Source organism: Carassius auratus, chromosome 5 (genome assembly GCF_003368295.1).
Source record: "Carassius auratus strain Wakin chromosome 5, ASM336829v1, whole genome shotgun sequence".
Classification (NCBI taxonomy): domain Eukaryota; kingdom Metazoa; phylum Chordata; class Actinopteri; order Cypriniformes; family Cyprinidae; genus Carassius; species Carassius auratus.
The window spans coordinates 29,371,998-29,385,442 of record NC_039247.1 but is presented as its reverse complement, the minus strand read 5'-3'; the positions used below and the strand labels follow the sequence as shown (position 1 = coordinate 29,385,442).

The 13,445-nt window shown below is 38.7% G+C and overlaps 1 protein-coding gene across 8 annotated transcripts in view; it reads left to right on the top strand.

Annotated features, from left to right (window-relative positions):
• Nucleotides 1-7,424, top strand: part of LOC113084745 (regulator of G-protein signaling 3-like) — a 61,986-nt gene extending 54,562 nt beyond the window's left edge. For 7 of the 8 annotated variants that reach the window (XM_026254955.1, XM_026254949.1, XM_026254948.1 and 4 more), the window contains 4 exons: nucleotides 1,934-2,038; nucleotides 3,345-3,406; nucleotides 4,251-4,417; nucleotides 5,649-7,424. In XM_026254955.1, the coding sequence (XP_026110740.1) occupies nucleotides 1,934-2,038; nucleotides 3,345-3,406; nucleotides 4,251-4,417; nucleotides 5,649-5,849 (535 nt within the window). In that variant the 3' untranslated portion in view covers nucleotides 5,850-7,424. Of the gene's footprint in view, nucleotides 1-953; nucleotides 1,799-1,933; nucleotides 2,039-3,344; nucleotides 3,407-4,250; nucleotides 4,418-5,648 lie in introns of those variants that run through there. The other variant, XM_026254973.1, reaches the window with a different exon arrangement.
• The last annotated feature ends 6,021 nt before the right edge of the window (nucleotides 7,425-13,445 follow it).

Here is a 13,445-nt window from a genome sequence, read left to right as displayed (position 1 = left end):
TAGACACACCACAGCTGACTAATGTTTTTCCCAGCTTGCAAAGCAGACTGGATTCTCAGATACTAACATCCTTCTCTTTGGGACATAGGGGGTACTTTAAACAAACTATTTTAATTCTGTATTCTTGATGTATGAACCTTTCACTCAGAACTCGGGCTGTAATTTTCCCTGGAAAGAGAGGAGCCTGGTGTTGTATTTTGGTCACCAGATAGATCCGCTTAAAGAGGGGGAATTTTTAGCAGCTCCGGCCTACAGGACGACATAATATGTCATAAATAGTTGCAGACTTCCTTTTTCCTGTTGAGGCTTGTCTACGCATTTCGTCATCATAGATAGAGGACTGAAAATTCTTTGGTCAGATTATTAACTGGCGCTTATTACAGAATTTAACTTATTTCTGCTGTTGCACGGCAAAGGCTGTTGCTGTGTTCCCACTCTTAATACAAATTGCTGTATAATCAGTTATTACTTTCATAAATACTGTATTATTGCTATGTATATGCTGTACTGTTTAAAATAATTAGATTGATCAAAAGTGACAGCAAAATCATTTACATTGCTACAAAATTACTCTATTTCAAATAAATTCTGAATTTGTTTTCAAATGAAATCTTTTGAACTTTGTTCAATCAAAGAATCCTGAAAAACTGTATCATGGTTTCCAGAAAGAAAAAAAAAAGAAGCTGCTCAACTGTTTTCAGCATCGATAATAATATTCAGAAATGTGTCTTGTGCAACAAATCAGCCCATCTGAAGGATTTCTGAAGGATCATGTGACACTGGAGACTAGAGTAATGATGCTGAAAATACAGCTTTGATCACAGAAATAAATTACATTTGATGGTATATCCAAATTGAACATTGTTATTTTAAATTATAAAACTGTTTTAGAATATTACTGATTTTAATCTATTTCTGATCAAATAAAGGCAGCTTTGAATGGAGTGTATGTACAGATGTTAACACAAACTGCCTGAAAAATGCATTAATAAACGGTGTCAAATCACAAAATGAATAGTTCTGACATTAAATTCTGGTGTTTTTATACAATAGACGATATACATTGTCTCAGTGTGACAAAAAACAGCTATGCCGATGTGCTATATTAAGTGACAGAAGATTGGTTTATTCTGATTATTACTAGTCATTTATAAATTATATTTTGTTTCTAGCATCTTGTAAAAGGCATTTGAACTGTAGAAACGTCATGTTTTGTCTAACAACACCTCATGCCTATTCTTCAGTCATGGACCGCAGGAACACTCGGTGTGTGCTTTATGTGGGAACTGTGGCCTTGGGAGAGCCAAAAATGGTATTCAGCTTCTTTTTTTGGTACTGTCATCAGCGTGTGCCTGTGTTACGAGAGGCCAAATGGAGCTGATGAGGTCAGAGAATCTGTAAAGCCACAGTGGAAATCAGTGGGCAGAAACTGTGCGAAGCCTGTTCCTCTGGAAGAGGTACGTGAGGTCAGGGAGAGGGAGGACGGGCATCTCCAGAGACGTGGATCCAGGGGTGAACAGTCAGGTTTTTGGAGATTTGGAGATGCAGCTGCACTCTACAGCGGTCCCCGGGGCCCATTGGCCCTAGGTTAAGGCCTCTGAGACTTCCGGTGGCACCTGAACAGTGGAGCGATGGTTGTAGAGAGTGGCACAACCCTCCCTTCACTCATCCTCTCGCTCAGACGCAGGACTGGCGAGAAGGAAGAGAGATCGACGAGAGGCAGAAAGAGTTTCTCAAAACGGCTCCGAGAACTTCAGACGTCCTCTTAACTTGGATAACTGCGAATTGAGGAAAGCATGTACGGCGGACAAACTTTTTACGGGTTACTGCATTGATGATCTGAGTCGGATTTATGGGGTTGTTTTCCATGACTGCGATTGATTTGTTGGTTCGTTTATGACCTACAGAACTCAGCTCTTTCCCTTTTGTGCAGGGCCAAAGACATGAAGAACCGACTCGCTTTCCTGAGGAGGAGGAATGAGTCTCCCGGAAGCACCCCAGTCGGCAAGCCCGACAAATCCATGTCCAAGTCTGTCAAGTGAGTGTGTGTGTGTGTGTGTGTGTGTTTGTGATGTCCGCTTGGTTCCTGGGTAATGATCCAGCTGGTGGCTCTCTGCTCATGTGTGTGGGATGAAAGAGACAGAAACACTGAGTAAGCTCTTAAAAACATGTCTTTTAGATGTACAGTATACTTTTTTTTTTTTTTTTGAAAATATAAATGATCTAAAGTTGAGCATTTTCAATGTATTTATAACCTTTTGATTTGGTGTTTTGCCCTAAATAAATGATTTCTTTTGGGAGAGTTACACATCTGTACTGCAGTAGTAATGTATAGACAGATCGGTGGTTATAGATATTGCATATTCCACAGATAGATGATTCATCACCACATTGTCACAGGATTACTACTAAAAATAAAATTGTAACAAAAACACAACAAATACTAACTCAAATAAATTAAAACATAAATAAACTTATTTTATTCCAGTTTGTTGCCAATAAATAAAAAGTAAATAATATATGAATAATTAATAAAACTGTATAGCCATTAAAATTCTAAAACTTTAACACACACATAGATAATAATAATAATAATAATAATAATAGTAATAATAATAATAATAATAATAATAATAATGACAGTCAAATAGAATTCAGATAATGGTTCAGATAATCACATTTGGTGGTTAGAATGACTTAAAAAAATGTCTAATGTAGAGGATGCCATGCACCAAAGGGCTAAATTATGATTAGAAATGTGCTGCAAAAAAACATTTATACTGCGGAGATGGTCCGTGTGAGTGACACTGCTAGCATTAGTATTTCAAGTTTGTTCAGCTATACATGCTCTAGAACTTAAAAAAAAAAAAAAAAAAAAAAAAAAAAAAAAAACAACAACACTTGTTTCATGGTACAGATCTCAATGCTCAGAAGCTGCAAGTAGGTCAGAATAAAAAAGATCTTTGTTTGCTTGCTCTCTCTTTTGATTTATGGTTTTATTTTAAATAACGCTCCCCTGTTCCCTTATTTGGCAGTGCCAAAGTAAGTGTTAAAGCTGCAGACTGTAGGTGCTGAGTTTAGACAGACAATGAAGGCAAGAATGAGTCTTCGAGAGAAGCTGTGGGCGGTGCCTCTGACTGACTTGTAATCCTATTGGTGCAACCTGATCCCACCCCCTCCTCTCCACACTGAGAAGTATAAAACAGAGACTTACTCAGATGCTCACACACTCAGACAGACAAACACAACTCAAGCGAGAGAAGGGCAGAGCTTCGAATGGGTCATACAATGAGAAATCTGACAGAGATGGGTCTGCTGAAAAACCGTTCTGCCTTTATTTGCAGGCCCACTCCAGAAGAGGCAATGAAGTGGGGTGAATCTTTGGACAAGCTACTCATCCATAAATGTAAGACATATTCTCTTTATATCATTTGTTTTCCCTTTGTCTTGTATGTAATGAACTTGTTGTATTGGATGTGTTTGATGAACTCCATTGGCTGCTGTTAATGGCTCTCAAAGTAATCCCAGATTAATTGAATCCTGGATCCTATGGAGTCAGAGGGAGACCACAGATTAAAGCCCAGCATCCATATCATGGCTTTCAATCAAATTCATTTGTTTCGTGAAGTTGAAAGTGCTTGTGACGCAATTAATTCCTGAGATTTTAGGCAGGAGATGTCTTTTTCCTCAGTGATTGTTTCCCTAATATGAAAGGCTGAGAGCATCCACATGCTGTTATCAGCAGGCTCTTATGAGAACGGAAAGGTGATTGCGTGCTTTGGGACGGGGCCACACTTCCTTCTATTTTAATACTGGGCGCCTTTAGAGTGGAAAGGAAATCTAAAAAATGTCCATGTGTAGTGCTACTGAATACGGAAATCAACGTGATGCATATGCTGCAAAACAATCTATATATATATGGAATTTAACTTTTGCATTGCATTTGCAACAATAGCAGCCTGCAGTACAAATAATGTGAGTTTAAGTTGAGTTATTGAAAGTGATTAAAATAATTCTTAATTAAAATACGAAATGCTGAAAAAAATAAAATAATATGAAAAGTCTTGGGGGAGAACAAATGAAATTGCTGTTTGGAGTTGTGTTCTCATGTTAATGCAGTAAGTAATGACTCAGACCCAGGCTCAGAGCTGCCTCTTCAGTGGAGGCTGTCGTTGCCATGGTTCTCTGTTTATCCATCTAATAACATCTCCCCTTTTCTGCCTCTTTATTTTTTCCCTCTCCCTCATCAGATGGGCTGGCGGCGTTTAGAGCTTTCTTGCGCACAGAGTTTAGTGAAGAGAATCTGGATTTCTGGCTGGCCTGCGAGGATTACAAGAAGATTAAATCACAGTCCAAGATGGCATCGAAAGCTAAGAAAATCTTTGCGGAATTCATCGCTATCCAGTCTTGTAAGGAGGTGAGTATATGGTCTCATATGTATTTCATGTTTCACTGACTGCAATCATCTGACATATTAATTGGGAGAAAAGAAAGTTGTGCACCACTTAACAATGCCACCATTCTACAAAAAAGGCTCGAAATGTTCCTAAAATAGTCAGCTTTGTGTTATAAGCCTAGAAAATTGGTCAAAGAAAAAGCCATGGAGGATATGATGTCATGCCTGACTAATGGTCTCCCTCTTGGCTGCATAACACAGCAGATATTATGAGTGCATGTTTTCATTTTTAAACTTGGAATGCAGTTTGGAAATTCAGAATCAGATGAGCAGTAGGACCTTGGAGCAGAAGTCACTCAGGCTGAGCTTTGTGTAGTTTCAAGTTTCCATTTGCATTTTTAGCATAAAGTCCAGTCCAGATTTCAGCTTAATCTGACTATACTCGCTTAGACTGGAAGAGACCACCTTACCAGCATGTTAAACGACCAACCACAGTTTGTTTATGTGCCATTTAGGAGCAGGTTTCTATAAAAAGATTAATGTTTCTCATCTAGTTTTAGATTCAGGACCCTGACTTTACATTGAACACCAAGCAGTGACCTTACACGATAATCAAATGTTGGGCAGTAATAATCAAACAAAAATGTACTAAATTACCAATGCCAGCATCAAAAGATACATAACGATTTTTTTATAAAAAATAAATAGCCTGTCTATTTTGTGTGTTGATGTCCATGAATGGGTGTAAAGAAATTGTAGTAGAAACCTACTAATTTGTGTTTAAGTCTACTTGACTTGTCAGAATTTCCACAAATAGTAAACACAGAGTATGTCATAGTCAATGTAAACAAGACTTTTTTCTTTTTCCCATTTGGAAAGAAAAAACACTTGGATGCTGCATAAAATCAGTCATATTCTATTGGATTTAGCAGTTTGCAATTTGTGCCACAGTGTACATGAAACCAAAGGGTGTCCAGTCTTTCCATCAGAGTTTAGCTACAATAGACTGCCTAGAAGTTTCTATTAATCCTGAAGACCTTGATTAATGGGTTCAGCTGTGTTTATTTAGGGATACAGCTGAACGTTGCTGGAAGGTGGCCCTTCTGGATCACGAGGTCTATAGAAAGTCCATAAATAGATGGGGAAATCCATAACCAAAACATGTGTTCTTACTAAACTGTCTGTGACCTCACTGTGACTTGAAGTAAAACAACTGTTAACATGGAAGTAATGACCTTTTGTTTGTCCTCAGGTGAATTTGGATTCCTCCACCAGGGAACACACTAAAGAGAACTTACAAAACATCAGTCGCTCTTGCTTCGACCTGGCCCAGAGAAGGATATATGGCCTTATGGAGAAAGACTCGTACCCTCGATTTCTGCGCTCAGAACTCTACGTGGACTTAGTGAATCAAAAGAAACCCATCACCACATCGACATCATCGTCCTCCTAAGATGACAGAGAGAGACTATAAAAAGTAGCATTGGAGAGGTTTCTTTCACTTCTCATTTCATTCTCATCAGCCATTCTGTGTGTTGACGTGGCGAAAAGACAAGGAGTGGAGAAATGCTCAAGGCATCGTTTACAGGTGGTGAAAGAGAAAGAAAAATGAATTGTGACCTGATCTAATGGTGCTGGACGAATTGGGCACCACCATGCTGAATAATGCTGGTTATTCCCATTTGAATAATTTTATTTAATTGGTTTTCCAAGTGTGCTGGAGAAATTAGAGGCGATTATTTAACTCTAAGACAGCTGGGTACTGTTTACCATATTTCTCATCTTCACGGCCACCGTGAGAAGAGTCTTCTGCAACCAACCTCTCTTTGTTCTCCATTTCATGATGATTTTCCTGGACATTTCACAAATGAGTCGTCCCTACGGGGTTGGATGTCTGGATGGCACGTAGAAAATGACAATGATCATGCACTTATCGCTCAGTGGTGTTCCTGTGAACCATCATCCATGTCTGTCGACTCCATATCATATGAAGGGGTGCAAAAATGCATGCACAAAACATAATTTAAAACACAATTCATAAATAAATAACGCTCTAGAGGAATGGACTAAACTGCAGCTGAACACTGGATCATTTCGCTCTGAACTTGAAATGGACTTGAAATTGGTCGTTGGTCTCTAAAGAGTACAAAACATGCTTAGCTGCGATATGTAAAGCCAATAAGCCATTTGTTGTAGCTCCACATTAAGAATTGAAGAGTCAGTATTCTCAGGACATTATGGCACTCAACTATGAAGCTTCCAGACTTATTTTAACCTTCTGTTTCTATGCTTAATTTTTTTTTTTTTCTGACTTTAGGTTTAATCATGCAGTCTATATTTAATAGCGGTCATTTAGGATATTTCCATATATTTGTTAATAAGACAACATATTTTACAAATACAGAAAAGTAGTTATTTATTTAGGGGTTTCACTGGTTGCTTTGTTCATTGCACTCAGCTGAACTTCCCTTTTCCACTTTGGACCAGGTCCACAGCTGTCCTGATGTAAGTGCAATATGTTTATTATTTTAGTTTTTTTTTTTTTTTTTTGACTTATCTAATGGATAAGTTTACCTTTTTTATGAAAAGACAATGGATTGAGATCTGTATTAATTTTATTGTAAGTTGCAGGTAATGTAAGAATTACATTACAGTACACAAGTTATTCTATCTGTGTTTCCCTGGCAGCAGGCAGCCAGGTTAATGGATGTATATATGATTCTTAAGAAAAAATGGCAAAAATATAAAAACACACAAGGTTTTGTGGGTGTACCATGAAGCATTGGTGTACCTATGTAAATATGTGAACCTTAAAGCGATAAAATGACATGTATTGTTATAAATCGGGGCCGAGCAGGTATGGTCGTCCTATGCCTTGGACGTACACTGCTTGTAAGTAGTTTTATGAACTGTACTTTAGCATTTTCACTGTTTACAATTCCAACGCATCTCCTAACTTAGCAAGTGCAAAAGAAATAGAGATTTAAAAAGCCAGTGTCATTGCGAAACACAAATAAAACATTAAGATGGTAAAAATATTGCCTCCTGCCTCTTTTTTATTATTATTTCTATATATTTGCATTTTGTGGCTTTTTAAAAAAAAATTATTTTGCATTTTGTTTTGCATTGCATTGCAACTTAGAAAGGGGTCAATATTAACCCCACACTCAAAATAAAGAAATACAAAATAATATTTTGCTTAAAAAATTAAGCCCATATTGTTCTTGCCATTATTTTCATGAGAATTTAGCCACATTTTCTCAAATATTCCATATATATATATATATATATATATATATATATATATATATATATATATATATATATATATATATATATATATATATATTTATGGTTATTTAGGGTGGGGTAAATACTTAATTGTCATGAAAACACAATGTCACAGTATATAACCCTGCTAAATGTTCTGATTTGGGGACTTTTGAAAATTTGGTGAGGAAAAAAACTAGCATTGAGACGAATAAGTAATGGGATATATGCAAAATAATAACTGTCTGTTTTTGACACTTTTTTTTTTTTTTTGGTTTCCTTTATTACAATACATTCCTCTTCATAATATTCTTCAAAAGCTTTACTAGGATTTCCCATAATTTAGGTCTGGGGATCAAACAAATCCCAGGAGAATGTGTTGTTTTCATAGAGGAGATCTCTGTGAATGAACGTAAGGTTTGCCTCTCTTGCAGTCTCAACACTGCAAATAGCAGCAAATGAGTGACCTCTTCAGTGAGTTGCTAGGGAAATACTAGCATCTCCTGCCAGTTGCCATTGGGAACCCATGGCCCTTGATCGCTGCAAGTGGCTCTGCTTACCCAACAAAGGCACTTTATCTGAATGAGCTTCACAATAGTCTTGGCCACCTGGCAGATCTGAATGCTCTCGCGAGCAGCTGTCTGCTCTTCAGTCAGTGAAAAAAAAAAACAACAACAGAAAAACACACTGTATGATTTATTCAGATTTGGATCTACAAAATTGTGTTTCTGTTCTGAACTTGATTTCTTTGCTTTTGATTAGTGCAATTAAGGTAATGTGCTATCTATTGAAATAAAAATTGTGAGGTGAATTTGAACCAGTCAAGAACTCAAAAATTTGTTTTGCTTTTGACATTGCTAAAACTCCAGTTCCCAGTATGCTTCACATGTGACGTGAATTAATGGAGAAAAATTGCTGAAATTCTGCACTATTTCAGATGTTTTTAAGCAATATGAATAAAAAAGAGACTTGATAGTTTTAGATAATGTTCAATTATTTTTGGTTACCGTTTTGGTGAAGAGTGGAGTATTTGCTTTGGCTGAGGTTTGGTTAAACAAAGCAAATTTTTTGCTACTTTTCTCCACATTTAGCATGGTAGTATGTTATTGCTAGTTAAAATTCTGGCTAATAGAATGCAATCTGAATTATTACATATTATCAGATAGCTGATTTTTAAAAAAAAAAATACCTACATATAAGAGATTCCATTCACCTGAATGTAGCCTTTGCCAGGAAGAGCTGGTGTTATCAAAAGTGAAAGTGAAAGTGACATTCAGCCAAGTATGGTGACCCATACTCAGAATTTGTGCTCTGCATTTAACCCATCCGAAATGCACACACACAGAGCAGTGAACACACACACACACACTGTGAGCACACACCCCGAGCAGTGGGCAGCCATTTATGCTGCGGCGCCCGGGGAGCAGTTGGGGGTTCGATGCCTTGCTCAAGGGCACCTAAGTCGTGGTATTGTAGGTGGAGAGAGAGCTGTTCATGCACTCCCCCCACCCACAATTCCGTCCAGCCCAAGACTCGAACTCACAACCCTTCGATTGGGAGTCCGACGCTCTAACCATTAGGCCACGACTTCCCTAAATGTGTTTCAATGGTATTATGCATAGTGCAAAAAAATATTGAGGCTGTGAACATAATGTGTGAGCATTTCTGTAGCTGAAACAGCAGAGAATATAGCATTAGTAAAACCAAGGTCATTGGTTTGATTCTCAAAAATGCATACAAATAATGCATAAACTTGAAATGTAAACTGCTTGGGATAAAAGCTGGTTATCCCTATGCCTTGTAATAAATGTACATTTTAGTAATTGTAATTTTCTGTAATTATGCCATTATGCATATTTATTGAATAAATCTAGACTGAAGAACATAAATGTATGAGTTACAATGCTGTAGATGCTGACATGTTAATGGGGCTTAATTCACTGCTGTACACAGGAAAACATCCTATTCCAGGGCACAACAATACAGAGCAGATCATCTCACCACTTTATTCAACTTACCTTGTTTATGTGTCTTGTGAAGCTGGCTGTTCATGTCCTTCCCTAATTTTTTCCCCCACTACAATTTTGGAGAATGCAAACTAGTTCTCTGAGGCATGGACTTCTGGATCTGTCCAATGCAGTCCCGTCATCATTTACCTTCTTATTCTGTAATGATAAAGGTGAACGATATCTTGGTTATTAGCAGATATCCCTGATGCTAAAGGCACAGGAAAAGCCAGTCTACAGTCTCCCATCTGATCACTGGCAGTATCAGGTCTTTCCATTTAGGCTACATGGGTCACCGGCCACCTTCCAAATACTGCTTCCCCATCATAGGCGTTGGCAGTATGGGGTGACAAGATTTTGGGACACTGGTTAACAGTCCCTTTGACACTTTACTGTCAAACCCTCTGCCCCAGACTCATATCTTCATGACAGATGAAGACATCCCTCTCTGTAGAGACCTGACAAGACCCTGCTTAAGTACCACCCATTCCACATGTAGCAGGGTAAGGTATTAGCCCAGATATGATTGGTTGGCGTCATGCCAGCCTTGGAACCTATCAGTGTTCCTACTCCATCATTGGTTAAAATGGTTTAAATCCAATGAACGTATCAATGTTGGGATTGATCCTATTAAAAAGGTAATGGTTTGATTTACTCAAGATGCATCGTACTAGATCATTGTGGAAAGTCATGGACAAAGGATAGGGTTTGTTGTATCTCCCTGTTGGTGTCTTAAGTAGGCCTTTTTTCAGGTTAGTTTCCCAATTCTGAGAAGAGGATTTGCTTTTTATAAAGGGGTTTTATTGTTGTCTTTTGTTCATCAGCATGCTAGCAGCCGTGGTCTCGTGTGGTAAGCAACCATGCGTTTTGCTACATTGGAATTCTCTCTCGGTATGTATGATGTGAGGTTGTCATGTGTTTTATGAGTGTAATGTAGGTCATCTTTGTGTTATGTTCAGCAGGTGTAACTACACTTCCAGGGGTTTCCAGTACCTTGGTTCAAGATGAATGTACATCAGTATGACTGCACTGCTGCTTTGGTTTTCGTGTTTGTTGTGTAACCATTTAACTGTTGTGAAATGAATGTCTGAGTTTATACCAGTTAATTATGATATTTATGAGAAGTAACTTTTAAAGCGGGGGTTTTATACTTTCAGTGTGTCCACTTGGGGTAGTGTGGTGTTTGGCCAATTGCATTCCTTTCACAATTGAGTGGTTTGTGGTATGATGTAAGGTGATAATCCAAAAGCCCCTGCTGGTAATTTTTTTCCTCTTGGTCATTTTGTATTTGGTAGACTTGTGTATTAGGCATGTTTTATATTGTATCCAAAAAAAACAAAACAAATGTTTGAACCATTAAAGTGGTGTGTGTGTATATAAATAAATTGCAAGTGTTTTATACTCTCTGTCTCCATGCTCACCCTGGCTGTCTGCCATGAACCTGTGTGCCCTTTTGTAGGGCTGTTATGTCCCGGTATATTCCGGGTGGCGTAGTCGATGTATATCCACTTTTGGTGGGTCCGCTCCCCTACCTGACCGCTTCTTGCCACACACAGTTCCACTAAATATTTTTTTTGAGCAAGACTGAGTTTTGTGAATGAGCTCTGCTAATGCAGAATGCTGTGTGAAGGTCGTCTGTGATCTACAAATCTCCCTGTGGAGGACAAAAAGGGCTGTGAGGGTAATCAACGTTAGTGAATGAGTATCAGCTGTACCCAACTAGCCTTCTCTTGGCTGCACTGGCTCTCAGTTTCTACAGTTATTTCACGGAACATTACCTTAGCTTTTTTTTAACATAAAATACAGTTCAACAGGTAAAGTGCTCTCCATCTAGCTGCTTGCTGGGTCTGCTATTCATATCCTATTGTAAATGCCATGCTACATACTGTGGGTGGTCATACACTTTGTAAATTACTCCATTAAGCAGCGCAACACATAGCCTGACAACTCAATTGTTGTATTTTTTAAAACTGGGTTTTCTTTTAAACACCAGAAAATTTGTTTCTGACCTGCTGGTTAATAAGACCATACATTGCTTAAGATAAAAATAAATGTTTGTGAGATGCAAGTTCATGCAAGTTAGTCCAGTCCACTCAAAATGTATATCCAAAATATGTTTATGTGTAGAATGTACTTGTAAGGTTTGTTTGTTATTACACCCACTCCTCCTCTTTAAGAATTCACATTTTGAGTTCTTCATTTGTAGTTCAACCCACTGGATGAAATGACAGTGGAGAGGTCAGTGGCTACCATATTGAAACTGCTGATAAAATGTTGATAGAATTTAGCAAACCTGGAGGAACTACTGCAACTTCCCAATGGTTGACAGTTGCCAGTATCCATCTGTATGGCCTTGAGACCAATGGCATACCCTAGGAAACAAATGGAGGTCTGATGGAATTGACATTATTCAGTCTTAAGGTATACATGATGTCTGTCCAGTCACTGCAGGATCAGCCTTACATGATGGATAAGCTCATGAAGAGTGGCAGACACTGAAGATTTCCTCTTTGTAAGACAGAAAGACTAAGGGGGCACTGACCAGGTGATACAGCACGACTCCGTACTGTCTTGGCCTAACAGTTAGAGGGTTGTAACCCAAAGGTCCCGGGTTCGATTCTCAGTACTGGCAGGAATTATAGGTGGGGGTGTGAATGTAGAGCTTTCTTCCACCTTCAATACCCATGACTGAGGTACCCTTGAGCAAGGCACCGAACTCTAATTTGCTCCCTGGGTGAACGTCACATCACTTCAGCGAATGTGGATGAGGTTGAATGGCCCCTCTTAGGGGCTCAAGACTTTCAAAATAACTTCACTTAACAAAGATTGAATTCAAAGGATGGTAAAACATGACCAAAGACCCTTATCCTATTTGGCCTGTGGAAAGTGGATGTGGCAAGAGAGGTGGATGGGTGAATATAACCCCATCAAATAACATCAATATTCTCCTTCATCACCTGATGTTCTGGGAACAACAGGGTCCATTCAGAAAAAGGAGGGCCACTGAGTAATTTGATGGCACATTTGGAGAGAGTGGTGTGGAATATTGGATCTCCCAGAGGTAGAGTTGTGAGAGTGAGTGGGAGAGGCCAGAAAGGCATCAAGGGAGAAAGTATAAGTTTCTTCTCCATTAGAAGTTTATGAAGTGGGTGTAGTGGATGGACCTTTCGAACTCTCAGGATAGGCAAATAGACATGAAATGGTCAGCAACTCCACAATAGAGTTAAATATGACATTTTTGTCTCCTCCTCTACTCTGATGCCATCTGTCAGGTGGTGATGAGATGCATCAGAACTTTTCTAAGTGGATTTGGCTGGCAGGGAAATGGAAACTCTCTTGATGTTATGGGGGAAATGTGAGCATGTTTCATGGCAGGATTGGAGACAATATTCCAATCTGAGGGATAACTGGGTGATCTGTTCAGGTTGCATAGTATCAATTACATAACTGAGTTTTAGTTTTAGTGTCATAGTCAGCACTTGGAGATACAGTAGGTGTCTATAAGAGCAGGCTGATTCCAACTATAATGACTGGCTAGATGTTCAAAGACCTCCTGAAATTGAGCGACAAACAGGTTGGCTGACTGGGAAACTGGATCTTCCTGCCTGCAATTCGTAGAGCACCACTATAAAGCTTTCCTCATCAGGAAATAGATGTGGACTGCTGTTGTATCCTGTCCTTACGACACTTTCATCGAGACTGCATCTTGAATGCCAGCAAACAATGTAGAAGTAAGATTCTGCACTCCCTCATGGAGCCAGAATAGCTTGCCT